A 23,452-nucleotide genomic window follows, 5' to 3' on the forward strand; every position below is an offset into this window, starting at 1 on the left:
TGGGCAGACTAAATAATGGACTAGGACAGGGCCTTTTATTTATTTATTTATTTTTAAAGATTTTATTTATTTGACAGACAGAGATCACAAATAGGCAGAGAGGCAGGCAGAGAGAGAGGGGGAAGCAGGCTCCCTGCTGAGCAGAGAGCCCCATGTGGGGCTCAATCCCAGGACCCTGGGACAATGACATGAGCGTAAGGCAGAGGCTTTAACCCACTGAGCCACCCAGGCGCCCGATGGACTAGGACAGGACCTTTTAAATAAGGAACCAAATCAACTACGTAAACTGAAACTTGAAAAGTAGCTATTACATTTCCTTGAAGGTTTTATGGCTTCAGTGACACACAGAATTCTACCTAGGAAATGCCCTTTGGTAATAAATGGATGTAGGTATGGAAAGAGTAGTTTTCTGGGTTGAGGCAGATGTTGGTGCTCTCTCCTGCTGTATCAGTGTTCATCACCAAGAAAGGAATGAAGTAATTTGTAGCCAGTCTGTGTTTGGCATCTTTTTTTTGTGTGTGAAAGGCACATGCTTTTTGGTTTAGAAATCTGAATTGACAGAAAAATCCTACATGTGGAAGAAACCCAGTATTTTTTCCCTAGTAAACAGTCAAGTACTTTGCAAGTTGCCTTTGGATATTGAGTAGTATGTTCTGTGGGCTTGACATAGTCATCTCTTTTTAACACCTGCCTGATAATTAACCAAGCCTCGAAGTGTGCTGATCAGTAATTTTAGCTCAATTTCCTGCTTAGTTATAGATCAGCCAAAGCAGACAAGAGAAAAGTGAATGCAGTTCATTGGCTAAGATATCAAATCACATTCTCTGGGGGAAGTGAATAGGTTTTTATTTTCAGAAAATAGAGTAGTGCTTCAATGTCATTAGAGTTTATTATGTGAATTCTGGAAAAACAAAATGTTGAAGATAAAAATACTTACGAGAAACACTCTTCACTAGAGAAATTGCTGAAAATGATTTCCAGAGTCTTAAATTGAAAATAATAAGATAGTTGAAGGCTATGGTTGTTACCTTGATTTTTGTAAAAGTTTTACAAGAGTATGCATATGTCCAAATTCATCAAATTGTATACATTATACACAATTTTTTGTATGTCAACTATACCTCTGTAAATTTGTTAAAAATAATAAGAGGTCAAATTTTGTGAGATTAAATATTTTTATAATGTACTTGAAAGTCCATTATTTTGACTGATTCAGTACAGTGAGATTTTAGAAGGAATATGCTATTGGCTAAATGTGTGTATATGCCTGCCATGCCACTTTCTTAAGCTCCATTTCTGTTGACTTATTCCCTTACACAACAAACACCGCTACCTCCCTCTCCTTTCTCTTTCTTCCTTTCTCTCTCTCTCTCTCTCTTTTTTTTTGGTGTTTCTTATCTGTTTCTGTTATTTATTATTTATTTATGTTCAATTAGCCAACATATAATAATACATCATTAGTTTTTGATGTCGTGTTCAACGATCCATTAGTCATTTCATTTTTTAAATTAGTTTATTTATTTGAGAGAGAGAGCGAGAAAGGAAGCACGTGAGCTGGGGGAAGGGGCAGAGGCAGAGGGAGAGGGAGAGAATCTCAAGCAGACTCCCTGCTGAGCAAAGAGCCTGATGCGGGGCATGTTCTTAGGACCCTGAGATCATGACCTGAGCTGAAATCAAGAGTCAGATGGATGCTCAGCCAACTGAGCCACCCAGGTTCCCCTCTGTTTCTATTTTGATCTTTACTATATCTATTTGTACCTTGCCTTATTCCACTTGTTTCTTCAAGGATTAAAAATAGTTTATGTGTTTCCAAAATATGAAAGGTGAAACTAAATAGTTGAAGGAAATAGAGAAAATAAGAGCAGGAAATTAATAAAGATATAAGTAAGATTAACACTCAGAAACATACACTGTACAGTTGATAGGGTGCAGACTCAAAATAATAAGAGAACATTTTAGTTCCAATGTTCAGAAATGTTCAAGGGATAAAATCAAGTAAGTTGTTTAGTAGATGCAGAGCCATTACTGATGCTGAGTCCAGAATGAAATTTCTGAATTAACACGGACAACTTCTTCAGTAATGTCTCTATAGCTTATTTTTATAATTATAATGTTATGTAATTACAACTTATGAGTAACAAATTTCCTAGAGCTTTAAAAATAATGATGAACTCAATTTACTAAATATATTACTGTCTCAGCCCAAATCAGTGCAGTCTGAGCAGCAGCTTAATCCAAGGATAAATTTAAAGTATCTAGTATTGCAAGTTTTTAGTATCTAGTATTTTCACTAAGAACTGGACAACCAAAGAGCATTTGGGTGTCTCAGTGTGTTAGGCATCTGCCTTTGACTCAGGTCATGATCTCAGGGTCCTGGGATCCAGTCCCACATGGGGCTCTTGCTCAGCTAAGAGCCTGCTTCTCCCCCTCCCACCCCTTCTCCCTCTGCCTTTCCCCTCTGCTCATGCTCTCTCTAAAATAAATAAAGTCTTAAAAAAAAAAAAAAAGAATTGGACAACCAAACTCAGTAGTTTAGAAGTAAAATGTAGCTGGAAGGAGTTGTGGGGTTTGTTTCAATTAATTTATTTTTTAATTTTTTAAAGAAGATTTTATTTATTTATTTGACAGAGAGAGAGCACAATCAGGGGTAACAGCACGCAGAGGCAGGGGGAGTGGCAGGCAGAGGCAGAGGAGAAGCAGGCTCCCTGCTGACCAAGGAGCCTGATGTGGGACTCTGTCCCAGGACCATGGGATCATGACCTGAGACAAAGGTATATGCTTAATTGAGCCACCCCGGTGCCCTTTTTTTGTTTGTTTGTTTTTGTTTTAAAATGAGCACTATTAGAACATGGTTCAATAATAATTGAAAAGATTGAGTTCAGTGGGAGAGGCTGATGATCAGGAAAAAGAAAGGGGACTCACAAAGCAATGGAGTCCTTGAGGGGAAAGGATGTGGGTTGCAGAGCTTGGGGACAGGAGAGATTGAACGTTAGGCCTTTGTAACTTTACTGTGACAGGAGGGATTGGATGTAGATCCAGAGAGGTTTTGTAAATTAGTTGTCAGGATGATAAAGGAACTCTGATGGTGACTAAATTTGAAAAAAAAAGGTATAACATTGGTGTTTTGGAGAATAAGAAAGAAAACTCGTGAAAGGATAAGGCAATTTTGACTACCCATTTGAAGTTTTAGTTCCTGAATTTTGATGTTAAACCAAGTCATCCTTAGGCAATTTTCTCTGGCAATGATTTGTTTATTAGCATTCAGGCAACTAAAGTCAGGACTAGGACTTTGAACCAGATAATTTTACAGCAAGTAAAATATTTTTGTGAGAATGATTATAATGATGGACCACCAAATCTAAGCTGTTAAGAGAAATAAAGATTAAACTGAAACATGGTAAAAAATTAATAAATAAAGATCAGAGAAAACTGATATATGATGAAAAATTAATGGGTTCATTGGATCACGAGTCTTAATAAGGTTGAAGAAGTGACATAGTGGGAGTTGTAGAACAACTGAACTAGAAGAACAAAAGGTTATGGTCAGAGAATGAATGAAATGTTGATGTCAGGGTTCAGAGGAACTTCAGATTCTGATAAAGATAAGGTAATCAGACAAAGTGTGGCCTTGGGGAGTAGATTGTGAAGATGGGAGAAGACCAATGGAGACAGAGCTTTCAAGGAAATGAGGTGTCACAGTTGTAGATATTGAAAGAGCCTGTTTGATGTTAGTACAATGAAGGAGAAAAAGAAGCATATTCAGATATATTATTGTGAAATTTTAGAGCACTAAGGATTCAGAGCATATCCTCTATGATTAGAAAGGGAAAAAAGCTACATAAGGAAGATGAATCAAGAAAGTAGTTTAACTTATCAGCAAAATCCTTGGATATTAGAGGACAATGGAAAATTTCCCCCAAGATCTGAAGGAAATGATTTTCATATTAGAATTTTGTGCCATGCTAAACTGATAGTTAGCAATGAATACTGAGTAAAAATGTACTTCTCAATGTCACAAGTAGGACTAAGCAATTGCAAATAGCAAATTTATGTAGCCTCAGGTAGGCTGTTAGAAAATGGGAAAGATAGCTAATACAGTGAACTTTTCTATTGAAAGATAGAATAGAAAGATAGGTATTGAAAGATAGATAAAATCTTTCTACTGAAAGATTTTAACATACTGGAAAGAGCGATTGGATTGATTAATGTCAAATGTAAAAGTCATTTGCTTGTCTTTTTTGATTATTTTGCTTTCAGATATAGTGAGAAAATAATAGTCATGTGTGTGAATAGGGTTGGGCCTTGAAAAAGGCTTTCTTTTTGCACCTGCCCAAAAGAAGCATATATGGTCTTGAACTGTGTTAACCAAAATATATTTAGAACAAGGAAAGTAAGGATCTTTCTCTGTTTCATCTGAGTAGGCTATACCTTTGTTCATTTTTCATTCAGCAGACATAGTAGATATAAAGACTGTCATGGCTCCTGTGGAGCTCCTGGACCAATGGGAGAGAGAGAGAATTGATAGTAGAATATTTGGTAAACTTGCAGAAGTACACTTTAGGTGCAGTTGGAACCCAAAGGATAATGTTCCATGAGACTTTATTTGTAAAGGATCTTGAGGAGTGAATAGGAGATTATTGGGTAGAAAGCATTTCAGAAAGAGGAGAAGATTATTAAAGCATGGGGTTTTAGAGATCAGCAAATTTTCTTCTGTGCCTGGAAGTTCATATAGTAGGGGCTCTGTGAGAGTCTTTTTTTTTTTTTAAATTTCAATTTTTACTTACTAATTTTTTTTTAAGTGGGCTCTGTGCCCAGTGTGGAGCCTAACACAGAGTTTGAACTCATGACCCTGAGATCAAGACCTGAGCTGAGATCAAGAGTTGGATACTTAACCAACTGAGCCACTTAGATGCCCCTGTCCATTAATGAAGCCAGAAATTTAGAGATAAATATAATGATCAAATCTAACATATACAGTGATTCATCAATATAATATGACTATTAAGTTTTATTTTAGAATTTCTTAGCAGTATTACCAAGGCGCAATGGAAATATTATATAAATCCAGATTGGAAAAAGCTTCTTGAAAAGTAAACTTAGAGAAGTCATCCATAGTTTCTACTAATACTGAAGGAGTTGTATATTTAGAATATTATACTAATATCTACTGAAATTGTTTATATTACTTCCTCCAACTTTTTGGTTTAAAAAGCATTCATCTGCTTATCTATCTCACATTTTAAAATTTCCAAATAGCATAAATTACATTTCTGCATTGTTTATAATATGAATACAAACATTATTTATATTGATGAACTTCAGATGTTCTGACGTGAATAGAGACTGACAAGATACATTTTTGTGCCCTGTTTAGTTAAATATATTATTTTCTCCATTTGTAGTACAGTGGAATGGCAATTGACTAGACTCCAATTATCCAAATTTATTTCATTTGGAGGCTGAAGTGGTTATTTCCACTGAGCTACTATTACAAGATGCAAATTAAAAGAGATAAAAAAAATAAATTGAATGTTCATTTTGGCAGCTATTTTAATTACGAATATTATAAGGGTGTATTTTAAAATACAACTTTCTTCTTTCATGTTATATTATAAATAGAAATTTTTATTCCTCCGTTCCATGAAATGTGTACTCTGGAAAGTCTCCAGGGCAATATTAACCACCTTGGAGTACTAATACTGAGAAAATGCTTAATAATAAAAATAATGCCTTATAAATCTTCAACTTACTGATTCTTGTTGGTTTTTGGTAATCTGAAAAAAAATCAACTTAAAATATTGTGTTTGTATTTCTAAATCTTAAGTCTAATTGTAAAATTTTTCATTGCAAAAGATTTTAGTTTTCTTTTTTTCCCTGAATGTGTTGGTGAAAACGAGAAAATAATTGAAGCCAAAATGCTAAAGTTACAGAAAATATCACACCTATTTAAATGTTTATTATGGTTTTTTACATTTCTGTTATTTAGTGACATTCCTCTACTATAGTTGGTCACAGTAGAGTTCTGTCTCAGTCCTTTTGGGCTGTTAAAACAAAACACCATAGACTGGGTGGCTTTTGTACAACAGTAATGTATTTCTCACAGTTCTTGAGGCTGCAAAGTCCAAGATCAAGGTGCCAGTAGATTGGGTGTCTGATGGGAGCCTACTTCTTGCTTCACAGAAGTCTGTCTTTTTGCTATGTCCTCACAGGGCAGAAGGGGCAAGGGTGCTCTTTGGAATTTCTTTTATAAGATCACTAATGCCATTCATGAAGGCTCCACCCCCATGGTCTTATCACCCAGAGGCCCCAATTCCAAGTATCACTGCCTTGGACCTTAAGATTTAACATACAGATTTTTTTGGACAGGACACAAAATTCAGTCTATAGCAAGGACCTGCTGGGTATCTGGAATTTTAATTATGTTTGAGTTTTTCATTGAGCTTTAGATTTTTCACTTGTTTTATTCCATACTTTTTGTATCAGTTTTAATTTTTACAACCAATATTTTTTGAACATCTAATTTGCTTGGTCTAAATTTAAAATATAAACATAAATTGCATTTGTATAAGTCTCTTCCGTACACTATTATATTTGATCTTCATACTAACCTTGTGAGGTATGTTTTATTTTCCCATTTGTGTACATGAAAAAAATTGAAGATTCGATCATTTGTTTGTACTGAAGTCACAGATTTAAAAATTTACTAGATTTTAAGTTTTGATCAGAGGACAAGACTAGAGAAATACAGGATTTTCTTCCTAACATGATGCCTCTAATTACTACACATGCAACCACCATCTGTGACCTGGATCATTGTTGCAATGTCCTGTCAGTCTGTTCTGGCCCCTTTCTGATTCATTTTCTACTTGGCATCTCTAGTAGTAAAAACAAAGAAACAGATAATCAAAATTATATCCTGCCACTCTCCAGCTTGAAAGCCTTTGTGTTTATAGTGCTATCCAAACTCTTTACCAACGTTTACAGTCTTTCCTGTGTGTGCTGGCCCCAGCCTAATATCCAGCCTCATCTAAGAACACTCACTTCCTCACTCTGGCTTTCTCTCTGTTTCTGGTACCTGTCTGACATTTCCTGCCTTGAGGTTTTTGTACTTGCCAATCTTTCTACCTAAACTGTTCTTCCCATCATTAAACTCCAAACTTTATGATAAAATGATGAGGAATGTGGGGTCTAGACACAAATTGATGGTTGAAATCCCAGCTCTCCTTACAATTTGTCTGAATGACTTTGGAAAAATTAATAATGCCTGTATCTTCATCTACATAATGGGGATAAAACTCTACAATTATATTATGTAAGAATCAAATGGGATAATCCCTCAAAAACATGTAGCAATTTCCAACAATACTATATGCGCCAGGTAAATTTTAGCTGCTAGTATTATTTTCATCACTATTACTGTTAACACTACCATTGATGCCAGTTTCTTAGTGTAGCTTTCTGTGACCCATAGTACCTCAAGAAAGAGGAGCCATTTGTCTTTATTATAGCACCCTTTTCATCTGCATTCTAATTCTTTCATGACTCGTAACTATGTATTTGTTGTTTACTTATTTATGTTCTGTCCTTACCACTAGTATAAAAACCAGGACCAGTAGATGTTGTTCTCCGTTGTCTCCCCAGCACTTACACTTCATAACTTTTGAATGGATGAATAGATAAAGTGTTACCTTGAATATCCTTGAGACTGTCAACCAAAGATATTTGTGCCTTGTGGCCCTCCTGTAAAGGGAGCTACATTTCCTTTCCCACATTTTCCCCTTTGCTTTGACCACACTGTACAAGACTTTTCTACTACTTTATAGAGCAGAAGTCTTTGTTTGCCCACTACAGGGGATTGAGATGGGTCTCTCAGAGAGTTTGTAGGCCTCTGTTCAGGTAATTTAAATCCTGATGAAAAGAGAAGGGAAATATTTAGACTTGTCCATGTTTCATTTTGTCAGATGAGGGATTTTGTTGTCTGCCAGGGTGGGGAAAGGAGTTCCGGTTATAGGCAGCAGAGACAAGACACTTCACCTCTCTGGGGAAGAGTTCTAGACACTGCTTCCTTTCTTGGCACAACATCCTAAATGTAACACCAAAGTCCACCGTAAGCTGTGAATGTGCACTGAGCCCAGCGCTTCCAAGGAGGCATTAGGATAGGTACTAATTGGATTTGTCTTGCACAATCAATGGTCAGTGCCTGGCCAGCTGAACTTGGGGCTACTGTTGGTATTCTATTGAGAATCCTGTCCATGGTTCCCCCAGTGATAAATTCTGGTAAATTTTCACACTAACTTTGGCGGGCAGACTTTCCTGATCACACCTGAATATGCCTTGTTTCCAGATTTTCTTGCCAGTATCTATGTGGGCAATTTAACAGAAACTGGTATGATAATCTTGTTACAGTGCAGCATAAAAACTGCTCACTCAGCTTCAGCTATACTAGCTTCCTCAGTGTCCCTGAAAGCACATTCCTGCCTCAGGGCTTTTATACTCAGTTCCCTGGCTTGGAATGCTCTTCGCATGGATATCCAGGGTTTGCTCCTTCGTTTCATTCAAGGAATCTTGAAATGTGTGTGTGTGTGTGTTTTTAACATGTTGAGCCAGTATATAATTCTTTTAGATGTGTCACAGTAATTCGAGTTGTTTATGTACATGTCTTTTCGGGTATGTAAATTGTGACACATTTGTATTGGAAAATTATACTTGAATGGAATAATCTTTTCCTATAGTTTTATTTCATTTTATATACAAGAAATTTTATTCTTTACGTGTATTTAGACTGCATCCCAGATTTTTCTACCTGCTTGTGGAAGCCTATTCAGAATCCTTCTAGAACCAGAATCAATGAGATTTCCTTTGAAATATTAGTACTATAATGTTTATGTAAAAATTTTGTAGCTTTATCTAGAGTGACAGCAAATTCTATGCCAAGGAAAATACATTTTATTAAAGCCACTTTTTTTTCATATCTACTCTTTGGAAGTTACTGGGTTAATTAGGTTCCATGTGGGTCTAACTGGGTTTATGATGGAATCCCGACCCTGAGGCCCTGAGGCAGGAATGTGCTTTCAGGGACACTGAGAAAGCTAGTATGGCTGAAGCCAAGTGAGCAGTTTTTATGCCGTGTTTTAACAAGATTTATCATACCAGTTTCTGTTAAATTGTCCAGGTAGATACTGGCAAGAAAATCTGGAAACAAAGCAATTCAGGTATGATTAGGAAAGTCTGCCCGCCAAAGTTAGTGTGAAAATTTATCAGAATTTATCACTGAGGATACACACACATGAGGAGATAATGGTGACAATGATGATAGTTGGTAACATTTATTGAGTACTTATTATGTGGCAGGCAGCATTTTAAGAATTTTATTAAAATGAGCATTATTAAGGCACTGTGTCTTTTCACTTTCAGAATCTCAGGATCTGAGAGTGGTAAAGGATATTGCTGAGTATTATGAACCTGGGAGGGAGCTCTTCTCTAATATTATTGACAGGTATTCCTACAGGATCTCCATGGAGATTTATAAGAAGGGCAGGGCTCTGAGCTCCTGAAAGAGGAGCTCACATAGCCCAGAAGGAGCTGAAGCTGAAAGATGAGGATGATGAGCAACTGTGGGAAGTGTGGGAACCCCTGGAGCAGGAGCTAGAGGTGTTGCTGATGGCCAGACTTTCTGAGGAAGCCCACAAAATGATATGAGAAGCTCTTATGAAATAGGTGGCATCAGAAAAGGAGCTGAAGGAAGTGGTGGGTAGAATTGACTGACATGCTGCGGGTGGAGGTGACAGCCTTGAAGATACAAGTCATCACATCCACATCTAGCCTCTCCCAACCATGAGCCCCACTTACAGCTGCTGAACCCTGCTAAGACTGGGCCCCACTAGGGCCAGAAACACTAGCAGCTCCCTCTGACCAGCCATGAGCCCCTCTATGGGACATGCTGTTGCCATGGATGAGGAGGACAAGGAGATAGGTATGGCCCTTTTTGCAGAGTTCTAAGCCTGGAGGGAATTGCATATCATGAACAAGCCCTATTCCTTCCTGGGAAGGGTGTACCCAGAGGATGTGGGCCGTTGTCTGGACTTTATAATGTGGGATTTCTTGGTGCTGTTGTAGGCCAGTCTGGAAGACAACAAATGCTCACCATCTAGCCCATTGCTTTGCAGATGTTGCTGCAGTAAGAGTGGACACAATTAAGTGTGGCAGTGCCAACATAATGTGCCCATACCTGCCAGTACCATATCTGGCTCTGACACTTTGAAAGCCACAATTACATCTCACCATCCTCTCTAGCTTGGATCACTGTAGTGTGCAATTTTGTCATGTTCATCTACTACATCCAGTAAGACCTGTTGCATGAAAATATGAAGCTGGTGTTTTGGGAGATCACAAAGCTGCAAAAGGAGGTGAAGCTGGCCCAGCTTAGATTTTTCCTCTAGAAGGCCTAGGGTATTACCTGGGTCTGGAAGCAGGGGCTATGGGCTGGGCAAACAGCTGCCCCCAAATGGACAGACACATAAAAAGACAGGGTACTAGAGCCAGTCCTGAGCCAGAAGCCAAACATCTGCCTAGGAGGGACAAATGGCCAGAACCTGGAGGCAGCACTGAGCTGGCACCAAATATCTGTCCCAGGACAGATGGAGTGACAGATTTGTATGTGGGATGACCTGTCTTTCTTCCCTATTGAATTCTAAAATTCTCAAGGAGATTTTCAAGAGAGCACCAAATGCCAACGAGCTCTGAGCTTTAAATGCTTCCAATGGAGTGAGCTTGTTCCCTACCTCCTGAGGCAGCTAACTCTACAAATATCTGTAATTATTACATAATACTTATTGTGCCTTCTGTCCTTTGCAGCTCCTTTGCTATTGTCCAACTCTTCTGCTATGTTATAGACCGTCACATACTTGAAAATAGGAATGTATCCCTTGTGGGGAAGTCCTGGCACTTTTATAACGGCTACCTTCATGGAGTATCCCTAAATCAGTAATGGCAGAAACAGTATTTACTCTTGCCCCATCACTCCATCTTTCCAGGTCTGCAGTGAACTCCTTGAGGACAGAGGCTCTTGCTGTATTCATGGTTTTATCTCCAGTATCTTGCGCTGAGTTGTGTAAATAATTGAAAGAGTGAATAAATCCCAGTCTGGGATTAATATGTTGGCTCCCAAGTTTAGCTTGGATAGGACCTGAGATTTAGAGAATTAAGACTGTATTTTGTCATCATTATTCTTCTACCTCTTTACTCCTGCCCCACCACAGTTGTGCTCTTTTTGTTCTTAGAGCATTAACCATCCAGTGACATTTGTAAAGAAAGGTAAAAACTGTTATATCTCACCTTAGCCCTATTCTCTTTGATGGGAAAAGTGAGGAAATCATCTGATCAGCACTGTGGGCAGAAATCAGAATCCAGAATAAGACTATGGTGAGGGGAGAGCTGGGGGACAATCCAGGAGAAATGATATGATAGCAGAAAAATCAGGGTTTTTGCCATATGCTATGGCAGGCATATCCAGTATATTTTATTCTGTATATAATTGAAAGAGAGATGATTAGGAGAATGAGAGGAGATATATTTTTGAATTCTGGTGGAGGATGATAATAACCAATTTAAAGATGACATATATTTATAGAATTTGTCAAGGTATGATGAGGAATATAATAAATATTCATGCCACCTTAGCAAGACCTTAGACTCCTTACTCAAGGAGACTGACTTCATTTTTGTACTCCCAACATGTCTGTCTTTATGTAATTGTACATAACAGATGCTTAATAACTGGTGAATTACATAGAATAGGGGAATTGTTTCCTCTGTACTATAGGGGAACCTATATATAAACTCTCCAAGAGTTTATAATCTCTTGGAGAAACTGAATATAATCATATGGAAAGTTAAATAGGAATAAGAAAAAGAATACACCCTGACCAAATGGGATTTATTCCAGGTATGCAATGCTGATTCAGTGTCTAAAAACCGATCAGTGTAATCCACTTAACTTTAACTTTAGTTAATGGCCCAGGGTATCTGTGTGGATTCATTAATCATAATAAATGTACATAATACTGTAAGATAATAATAATTGGTGAAACCGGGTGAAGGGTGTGTGGGAACTCTGTATAATCTTCGTAATTTTTCTATAAATCTAAAATTGTTCTAAAATCAAAAGTTAATTTAAAAATGCATGGTTACAAAGTGCATAATAAACTGTAGACATACTAAATCTCTAGATAAATTCAAAGAGATACAATACTATAATGTGGTTAAGATTAATAGCTAATCTGGATTAATGGGTAGAGTTCTAATCCCTGTCCTATTACTATCTGGCTAGATGACCTTACAGATTATTTAAACTCTTCTGTAAAATGGGGATAACATATTTCCTCCATAGGGGTATTGAGGTTTAAACCAGAGAGTGACTACAGAGTGCTCAAGACAGTGCCTACTACACATTAGGGTTTGCTGTGGATGGTAGAGAAATAAAGTTTTAAGATTTCCTGGGGTACGTAGGCTTGAACCCAGGTCTTGAAGAATAGGTAGGATTTAGATAGGGGAAAAGGGTATATATCATGAACTCTAGCTCTGACATTGAATTTACTTTGTGACCTTAGATGAGCATCTGAAATTCTGTGTGTGGTTTTCCTTTTTATTAAAAAGAGGTTGTTGCAATCACAGTGCTTGGTTCATAGTTGGTGCTCAACAAATAACAGTTGCTCTTATCATAGATGTAGTTACTGTCACCTTTGTCATCATTGTTGTCGTCATTAAACGGGGGATGAATAGGAATTAGGCTTTCTTGGAGATGAGGTTTCAGCTAATGGAGGGAAGCGGTGTTTATATTTAGGGAAGAGTCTGATTACAAATATAAATAAAAGAACTATTAGAAAAATAGTAAACTTTGATCATGATTACAGGGATTTAAGCTGGCTACAATGTCTAGGATGTGGGGGACTTTCTAGAGTGTAAGTTTTATTTCACATTCTGAAAAATTAATGAATACCAGATTATACTTTTGCAGGATTTTTTTTTTAACCTTATAAACAAAGGTAGCTTGCTTGCTTCCTTCCTCCCTCTTTCTCTCTCTTTTTTTTCTCTCTTTCTTTCTTTCTTAGAAGGACTAAAATTTGTATTTTTAAAAATTTTTTGGTTTTATTTTTTTAATTTTTTAAATTTTATTGTATTGAAACCTATGATAAGAAACAGGGAAAAGGACCATACTCTGCAGCTTGCTACTGTGACCACAAACCTTTGGAATTAAATTTGAAAATGTTAAGTGGTTGATGTAGAAAACTGCAATAAAGCACTAGAAATCATATTTGTATTACAAAAAAAAAAAAAAGCATCCTTTTTGTTTTGGTATTTGTGTCAGAGTTAGTGATAATTCACATAGTTCCAGCTAGTAATTATGTGTTAATTGTTGGGTCCATAATCAAAGGAGCGAGACTGATACAAAGCAAAGGTCAAGCAAAGCTTTATTTCGCGCCAAGCATCGAGAATCAAACTGACTGGCCAGGGCCGTCTCTTGCAAAGAGGCGACCTCTCTCTGCTTTACAGACTAGCTTTTAAGGGCAAAGGCCATGTGGTTGGGCCTGGCTGCGCACAGGTGGCCAATGAGATTGTAACACACAGAGAAAGCTGCACAATCATGCTAGGTCACACATAAGTGATCAATTGAATCAATTGAATTACAATTTACCCTATAGTAGATATTTGAACTAGCCTATCACCTTGGTCAGAATTGGCGCCCAAAAGGTGGGGCCCACACTCCTTGGTAGCTAGGGAGACAGTATGTGCCTCCACTTTTTGGATACCTCCACCTGGCCTGACCCACCCTTGTATTTGGGCCTTGTTACCTGGGACTAGTTTGGGGGACTTGTTTTGAGTAAGTCCTCTGGGGGAAGAGGGGTGAGGGACAGTTAAAGTTTTACTGTATAAACAACAAAGTCATTGTTTAACCGGATGGAATCGCTCTGGCTAAATAGGCCCTTACATTAATAAGCATTTTTCCTTAATTATTTTCTCTCTCTCTCAGAACGGTATCGCATTCAGAGTGAACAGTTCGAAGATCTTTGGCTCATAACAAATGAACTTATTATCCGCCTTCAGGAATATTTTGAAAAACAGGGAATCAAAGATTTTGCCTGTTCTTTTTCTGGATCTATGCCCCTTCAAGAATATTTTGAGTTGATTGATCATCATTTTGAGGTGTGTACTATCATAACTCGCATTACCTGCAATTTTTCTGTGTACGAAAGAGAGGAGATGCTACAAAGGAAAGAATTCTAGTATACTTGGCTATTATATCAAGTGCTTCAAGTGGTTATTTTATGTGGTTGGTAGATTTTGTGTATCTGTTCCTGCCCTCTTGCCCAGTTTGTGATCACTTACAGACATCAACAGAGTGACTGCCTGGAGCTAAGCATGTGGTCTGGCTTCAGAACAGAGCTGATTTAATTCTCCCACATGGGGACTTAACCTTTGACCCCAATAACCTAGTGTTAAAACTATTTGAGCTTATCGGCAGCCATTTGGCTAACTAATTCTAGCAGGCCATAAATGAGGAGTGATTATAAAGTAAAGTGATTTTTCCTTTTCTTTTTTAACAAGCACATCAGAACTTCTGCATCTGAATGAGGATTAACCACATAAAATATTCTTTAGTATCTGGCACAATGGGCACTTAGTAAATGCTGAATGATTAAATGTCTAAACAAATGAGATCTGACAGTGACTGTGTTGCCCAAATATTTTTGCATTTCTTCTGTGAAAGAGCCTGTGTTAGATTGTCCTGAGTATCATGATGGGATAAAATCTTCATTCTTTGAAGACTGATTTTATATTTGGAAATAGTCAGGAGTTATATTTGGTAAATGAACTGGACAAATGACAGTCATTATTTTAAAAATCTCATGTGTTAAAAAAAAATTCACCAGGGCCTCCTGGGTGGCTCAGTGGGTTAAAGCCTCTGCCTTCGGCTCAGGTCATGATCCCAGGGTCCTGGGATCGAGCCCCACCTCGGGCTCTCTGCTCAGCGGAGAGCCTGCTTCCCCCTCTCTCTCTGCCTGCCTCTCTGCCTACCTGTGATCTCTCTGTCAAATAAATAAATAAAATCTTAAAAAAAAATTCACCAGATTCTATTTACTTATTTGCCCATAAATAGACCCTGTAGGCAATTACAAGGGCTGGTGGGGGGGGGGGGCAGATTTCAAAAGGATTTTGAACATTATTCAAGGAAGCATTGGTTCTCTAGCATAACTACTTTTTAAGGAATCAGTAGGTTTTGGCATTTCAGTTTATAAACAACAATGTGTGATGTGTGTGTGACAGAGTGAGTATGTCATGTCTCATGAACATTCTATATAGTTCAATCCCTTTGACATTGACTTTAACCTATAAAGACTTCTTCTTTTGGTAGAGCATGAACATAAAGGGAAAATTTCAGTGCATACAGTCACAGCATGTCGTTATCAAATTAATTGAGCTTACTTGGGTTATCTTTCATCTGTGCTGATAGTATTTTATAGGACGGTATGTTTTTGGCCAAGTCATGGCACCAAAATTTACATTTGGGGAATATATTTAGGTATTTTAAGGATTGAGAACCTTTGCAGTCCTCTAGGATATATTTTAAAAAATTCCTGTCACTGTGCAAAACTGGGATTAGTGGTTTATGGAAGAGACTACAAAAAGACTATACTAACTATGTATCTGTAATATTTAAAACACAAAATATTAGATTCTGATTGACTATAAGTTTGACATACAGCCCCCCGCCCCTTATTTGCTGGCTAGTAAATCTCTGGAGTTTCCATATCAGGGGCATTTTCTTTCTGGGAGGGGTTTAGGGAACATGATGAAATATAGGCTCTTCCTTTTGTTACACAGTTTAAAAAAGCATTATTATATTTCCTTTCTCTCTGGCCCCACTTTCTGCTTTTTTAAAAAAGATGTGATTTTAATCTTTTGAATTAAGATAGCTTTTGGAATTCTAGTGTTCCTTAGTGTTAGCTCTCTGAAGGTAGGAATTTTTGTCTGTTTTATTCATCGTTATATCTAGAGCAATGCTTCGCCCTTGGAGCAACACTTGTTAAATGTTGAAATTCTGAGACATGAAAACATTTCAATCACTGATGTTTGGTTACACATTCAATGGAGTAACCTGGCTGATGTGTCAGTATTGAAACTGCCTTCTTAATTTTTATGTGTTTCATGAACTTAGTAAATAAAATATTATGGCTAGAAATTATATCATTAAGTGTATTATGATAATCATGCTAATATTCTTTTTAAAAAATTTTAGTTATTTAAAAAAATCATTTAACTTTTGGTAATGAAAAGTACCCCCCCTCCTTCAAGAGAATATTCTTTGATTTACTTAGTTACTTAGTGCTTCTGAAATCGGGATTAAAAGACAGTAATAAAATTCCAAGTTTGGGGTTTTCTTTTTTCTTTTTTTTCTTTTTTTTTTTTTTGGTAGTCATGTGTCTGGAGAATGCATACACTGAAAAGGAAGTTTTGTTTGATATAAGAAATGTAAATTGTAATATGTTTAATTTCTGAAACTTTTATTTATTTATTTTTTTGAGAGGGGCAGAGAGTGCCGTTGAGTGGGGGCAGAGGGGGGTTGTGGAGGGTGAGGGGCAGAGGGAGAGGAAGAAAGAGAATTTTAAGCAGGTTCCACAGTCAGCCCAGAGACAGACGTAGGACTGAATCTCAGGACCCTGACATCATGACCTGAGCTGAAATCAAGAGTTGGATGCTTAAATGACCGAGCCACCCAGGTGCCCCTGACTTCTGAACATTTTGAAAATGCTGTTTATTTCAAGACTAGTTGATGACTGTTTTGTAAAGTTGAATTAGCAGTTTATATAATTTAATTTCATGGAATGTACCTTCTACTCTATGACTCTCACTAGCTTCTTTTATTTTAATAATATTAAATTCAAAGATTATGAGAAGAGTTACAGTAAAACCAGTCTATTTTTTATTAATTTTTTAATTTTTTTATAAACATATAATATATTTTTATCCCCGAGGTACAGGTCTGTGAATCGCCAGGTTTACATATTTCACAGCACTCACCATAGCACATACCCTCGCCAATGTCTGTAACCCCACCACCCTCTCCCTACCCCCCTCCCCAGCAACCCTCAGCCTGTTTTGTGAGATTGAGTCTTTTATGGTTTGTCTCCTTCCTGATCCCATGTTGTTTCATTTATTCTTTTCCTACCTCCCCAGCGCCCCCCCCCCCTGCTGCTGTTGCATCTCCACTTCCTCATATCAGGGAGATCATATGATAGTTGTCTTTCTCCAATTGACTTATTTCGCTTAACATAATACCCTCTAGTTCCATCCACGTCATTGCAAATGGCAAGATTTCATTTCTTTTGATGGCTGCATAGTATTCCATTGTATATATATATACCAGATCTTCTTTATCCATTCATCTGCTGATGGACATCTAGGTTCTTTCCATAGTTTGGCTATTGTGGACATTGCTGCTATAAACATTTGGGTGCACGTGCCCCTTCGGAGCACCACGTTTGTATCTTTAGGGTATATACCCAGTAGTGCAATCGCTGGGTCATAAGGTAGCTCTATTTTCAGCTTTTGAAGAACCTCCACGCTGTTTTCCAGAGTGGTTGCACCAGCTTGCACTCCCACCAACAGTGTGGGAGGGTTCCCCTTTCTCCGCATCCTCGCCAGCATCTGTCATTTCCTGACTTGTTAATTTTAGCCATTCTGACTAGTGTGAGGTGGTATCTCATTGTGGTTTTGATTTGTATTTCCCTGATGGCGAGTGATGTGGAGCACTTTTTCATGTGTCTGTTGGGCATCTGGATGTCTTCTTTGCATAAATGTCTGTTCATGTCCTCTGCCCATTTCTGGATTGGATTATTTGTTCTTTGGGTGTTGAGTTTGCTGAGCCCTTTATAGATTTTGGATACTAACCCTTTATCTGATATGTTGTTTGCAAATATCTTCTCCCATTCTGTCAGTTGCTTTTGGTTTTGTTGACTGTTTCCTTTGCTGTGCAAAAGCTTTTGATCTTGATGAAATCCCAATAGTTCGTTTTTGCCCTTGCTTCCCTTGCCTTTGATGATGTTCTTAGGAAGAAGTTGCTGTGGCTGAGGTCGAAGAGGTTGCTGCCTGTGTTCTCCTCAAGGATTTTGATGGATTCCTTTCTCACATTGAGGTCCTTCATCCATTTTGAGTCTATTTTCGTGTGTGGTGTAAGGAAATGGTCCAATTTCATTTTTCTGCATGTGGCTGTCCAATTTTCCCAGCACCATTTGTTGAAGAGGCTGTCTTTTTTCCATTGGACATTTTTTCCTGCTTTGTCAAAGATTAGTTGACCATAGAGTTGAGTTGAGGATCTGTTTCTGGGCTCTCTATTCTGTTCCATTGATCTGTGTGTCTATTTTTGTGCCAGTACCACATTGTCTTGATGATGACAGCTTTGTAATAGAGCTTGAAGTCCGGAATTGTGAGGCCACCAACTTTGGCTTTCTTTTTCAACATTCCTCTGGCTATCCGAGGTCTTTTCTGGTTCCATATAAATTTTAGGATTATTTGTTCTATTTCTTTGAAAAAAATGGATGGGATTTTGATAGGGATTGCATTAAATGTGTAGATTGCTTTAGGTAGCATAGACATTTTCACAATATTTGTTCTTCCAATCCATGAGCATGGAACATTTTTCCATTTCTTTGTGTCTTCCTCAATTTCTTTCATGAGTACTTTATAGTTTTCCAAGTATAGATTCTTTGCCTCTTTGGTTAGATTTATTTCTAGGTATCTTATGGTTTTGGGGGCAATTGTAAATGGGACGGACTCCTCTTGTTGTTGGTGTAAAGAAATGCAACTGATTTCTGTGCATTGATTTTATATCCTGACACTTTACTGAATTCCTGTACAAGTTCTAGCAGTTTTGGAGTGGAGCCTTTTGGGTTTTCCACATATAGTATCATATCATCTGCAAAGAGTGATAGTTTGACTTCTTCTTTGCCGATTTGGATGCCTTTAATTTCTTTTTGTTGTCTGATTGCTGAGGCTAAGACTTCTAGTACTATGTTGAATAGCAGTGGTGATAATGGACATCCCTGCCGTGTTCCTGACCTCAGCGGAAAAGCTTTCAGTTTTTCTACATTGAGAATGATATTTGTGGTGGTTTTTTTATAGATGGCTTTGATAATATTGAGGTATGTGCCCTCTATCCCTACACTTTGAAGAGTTTTAATCAGGAATGGATGCTCCACTTTGTCAAATGCTTTTTCAGCATCTATTGAGAGTATCATGTGGTTCTTGTTCTTTCTTTTATTAATGTATTGTATCACATTGATTGATTTGTGGATGTTGAACCAACCTTGCAGCCCTGGAATAAATCCCACTTAGTCATGGTGAATAATCCTTTCAATGTACCGTTGGATCCTATTGGCCAGTATTTTGGTGAGAATTTTTGCATTTGTGTTCATCAAGGATGTTGGTCTGTAATTCTCTTTTTTGATGGGATCCTTGTCTGGTTTTGGGATCAAGGTGATGCTGGCCTCATAAAATGAGTTTGGAAGTTTTCCTTCCATTTCTATTTTTTGGAACAGTTTCAGGAGAATAGGGGTTAATTCTTCTTTAAATGTTTGGTAGAATTCCCCTGGGAAGCCGTCTGGCCCTGGGCTTTTGTTTGTTTGGAGATTTTTGATGACTGTTTCAATCTCCTTACTGGTTATGGGTCTGTTCAGGTTTTCTGTTTCTTTCTGGTTCAGTTTTGGTAGTGTATATGTCTCTAGGAATGTATTCATTTCTTCCAGATTGTCGAATTTGTTGGAGTAGAGTTGCTCATAGTATGTTCTTATAATTGTTTGTATTTCTTTGGTGTTGGTTGTGATCTCTCCTCTTTCATTCATGATTTTATTATTTGGGTCCTTTCTCTTTTCTTTTTGATAAGTCTGGCCAGGGGTTTATCAATCTTATTAATTTTTTCAAAGAACTAGCTCCTAGTTTCGTTGATTTGTTCTATTGTTTTTTTGGTTTCTATTTCATTGATTTCTGCTCTGATCTTTATGATTTCTCTTCTCCTGCTGGGTTTAGGCTTTCTTTGTTGTTCTTTCTCCAGCTCCTTTAGGTGTAGGGTTAGGTTGTGAATTTGAGACCTGTCTTGTTTCTTGAGAAAGGCTCGTATCGCTATATATTTTCCTCTCAGGACTGCCTTTGCTCTGTCCCACAGATTTTGAACCACTGTGTTTTCATTATCATTTGTTTCCATGAATTTTTTCAATTCTTCTTTAATTTCCTGGTTGACCCATTTATTCTTTAGAAGGATGCTGTTTAGTCTCCATGTATTTGGGTTCTTTCCAAATTTCCTCTTGTGATTGACTTCTAGCTTCAGAGCATTGTGGTCTGAAAATATAGAGGGAATGATCACAATCTTTTGATACCAGTTGAGACCTGAGTTACGACCCAGGATGTGATCTATTCTGCAGAATGTTCCATGTGCACTAGAGAAGAATGTGTATTCTGTTGTTTTGGGATGGAATGTTCTGAAGATATCTGTGATGTCCATCTGGTCCAGTGTGTCATTTAAGGCCTTTATTTCCTTGTTGATCTTTTGCTTGGATAATCTGTCCATTTCAGTGAGGGGAGTGTTAAAGTCCCCTACTATTATTGTGTTATTGTCGATGTGTTTCTTTCCTTTTGCTATTAATTGGTTTATATAGTTGGCTGCTCCCATGTTAGGGGCATAGATATTTAAGATTGTTAGGTCTTCTTGTTGGACAGACCCTTTGAGTATGATATCATATCCTTCTTCATCTCTTATTATATTCTTTGGCTTAAAATCTAATTGATCTGATATAAGGATTGCCACCCCAGCTTTCTTCTGATGTCCATTAGCATGGTACATTGTTTTCCACCCCCTCACTTTAAATCTGGAGGTGTCTTTGGGTCTAAAATGAGTTTCTTGTAGGCAGCATGTTGATGGGTTTTGTTTTTTTATTCATTCTGATACCTTGTGTCTTTTGATTGGGGCATTTAGCCCATTTACATTCAGGGTAACTATTGAGAGATATGAATTTATTACCATTGTATTGCATGTAAAGGAGTGTTACTGTATATTGTCTCTGTTCCTTTCTGATCTACTACTCTTAGGGTCTCTCTTTACTTAGAGGACCCCTTTCAATATTTCCTGTAGAGCTGGTTTGGGGTTTGCAAATTCGTTCAGTTTTTGTTTGTCCTGGAGGCTTTTTATCTCTCCTTCTATTTTCAATGATAGCCTAGCTGGATATAGTATTCTTGGCTGCATGTTTTTCTCGTTTAGTGCTCTGAAAATATCATGCCAGTTCTTTCTGGCCTGCCAGGTCTCTGTGGATAAGTCCTCTGCCAATCTAATTTTTTTTACCCTTGTATGTTACAGACTTCTTTTCCTGGGCTGCTTCCAGGATTTTCTCTTTGTCACTAAGACTTGTAAATTTTACTCTCAGGTGACCGGGTGTGGACCTATTTTTATTGATTTTGAGGGTGGTTCTCTGCATCGCCTGGATTTTGATGCTTGTCACTTTGCCATATTAGGGAAATTCTCTACAATTATTCTCTCCAATATACCATCTTCTCCCCTCTCTCTCTCTTCTTCTTTTGGAATCCCAATTATTCTAATGTTGTTTCATCTTATAGTGTCACTTATTTCTCAAATTCTCTCCCTGTGGTCTATTATTTGTTTGTTTCTCTTTTGCTCAGCTTCTTTATTCTCTGTCATTTGGTCTTCTATGTCACTAATTCTTTCTTCTGCCTCATTTATCCTAGCAATGAGAGCTTCCATTTTTGATTGCACCTCATTAATAGCTCTTTTGATTTCAACTTGGTTAGATTTTAGTTCTTTTATTTCTCCAGAAAGGGCTTTTATCTCTCTGGAGAGGGTTTCTCTAAAATCTTCCATGCCTTTTTCGAGCCCGGCTAGAACCTTGAGAATCATCATTCTTAACTCTAGATCTTTCATATTACCAATGTCCCTATTGATTAGGTCCCTAGCCTTCGGTACTGCCTCTTGTTCTTTTTTTTTTTTTTTTTTTTTTTTTTTTTGTGGTGAGTTTTTCCGCCTTGTCATTTTGCCCAGATAAGAATATATGAAGGAACAAATAAAATACTAAAAGGGTGGTAAAGACCCCAGGTAAATGTGCTTTAACCAAATCAGAAGAGACCCCAAATCGTGGGAGGTAGAAAGGGGATAAGAAAGAAATTCAGAAAAAAAAGGTTAAGAAAAGAAAACAAATAAAGAAAAAAATAAAAAAGAAAAAAATATATGTGTGTGTGTGTGTGTGTGTATATATATATATATATGTATATATATATTAGAATGGTGACTAGAACAGGGTTACTCACTTAATTTTCGGAGTATCATTTTCTCTTAGAAGAAACTACCTCCCAAAATTTTAAAGGATGAAAAACACATATAAGGGAAAACACAATGAAGGGATGGAATAAGCCTATAAAGATGAGAAAAAAAATTTTTTTTTAAAATTTCTAAAAAATGAGTTGATAAATTAAGTTGGTTGGGAGAATAAAGAAAAAGAAAGTCGAGAGAATTTGCTTGGGCTGGAGACTAGAACAAGCCCGGAGCTAGATTTAGGGTATATTTTGATGTATTAGGAGAAGTTGTACCCCAAATTTTTTAGAAGAAAAAACCCTATGTATATACAAAAAATATAGTTAGATATGTTGGAGGATAAAATATGACTAATAATGAAGGTTCAAGAAAGATTATAATTATTTTTTTTGAAAGGTATTGTTAAGATAAACTAGTTTAAAAAAATGTTAAAAGAGGAAAGGGTAAAAGTTAAAAAAAATTTAGCAGAAGAGAAAAAAAGTATTAACTGCAAGACTATAGAATCATGGGGAGAAATCCATGAATTCCTTGCTTTGCTTTCTCCTCCTCTGGAATTCCACTGTTTTCCTTGTTAAATGCACTTGGTCTTGGTTGGGTTTCTTGTTGATCTTCTGGTGGAGGGGCCTGTTGTAGTCATTCTCAAGTGTCTTTGCCGCAGGCGGAATTGCCCTGCCCTTATCAGGGGCCAGGCTAAGTAATCCGCTAGGGTTTGCTTTCAGGAGCTTTTGTTCCCTGAAGACTTTCCGTAGAGTTCCGGAGGATGGGAATAATAATGGCGGCCTCCCAATCTCCGGCCCAGAGGAGCCAAGAGCTCGGGGGCCCCACTCCTCAGTGTGCCCTCAGGGAAAAGTACTCAATCGCTCCAGTCTCCCTGGCCTTGGCTGCGCTTGGAAAAAATTGCTCAATCACTCCCGCTTGGAGAAAAGCGCTCAGTCACTCCCACCTCCTGGGCCTCTGGCCACACTTGGAGGAAAGCGCTCAATCACTCCTGTCTCCCTGGCCTCCAGCTGCGCTCCCAGCTCATCCAGCCTGTGACCGGTTCAAGGTAACCCCGAGCTGAGAGCTCACTCCTCGGCTTTGTCT

At 37.7% G+C, this 23,452-nt stretch overlaps 1 protein-coding gene across 1 annotated transcript in view; it reads left to right on the plus strand.

Annotated features, from left to right (window-relative positions):
- Positions 1–23,452, plus strand: part of BBS9 (Bardet-Biedl syndrome 9) — a 452,280-nt gene that overhangs the window by 211,335 nt on the left and 217,493 nt on the right. The window contains exon 18 of the mRNA XM_080818332.1: positions 14,030–14,202. Coding sequence (XP_080674458.1) covers positions 14,030–14,202 — 173 coding nt within the window. The remainder of the gene's footprint in view (positions 1–14,029; positions 14,203–23,452) is intronic.

The sequence above is a fragment of the Martes martes genome, assembly GCF_963455335.1.
Source record: "Martes martes genome assembly, chromosome: 11".
NCBI lineage: Eukaryota > Metazoa > Chordata > Mammalia > Carnivora > Mustelidae > Martes > Martes martes.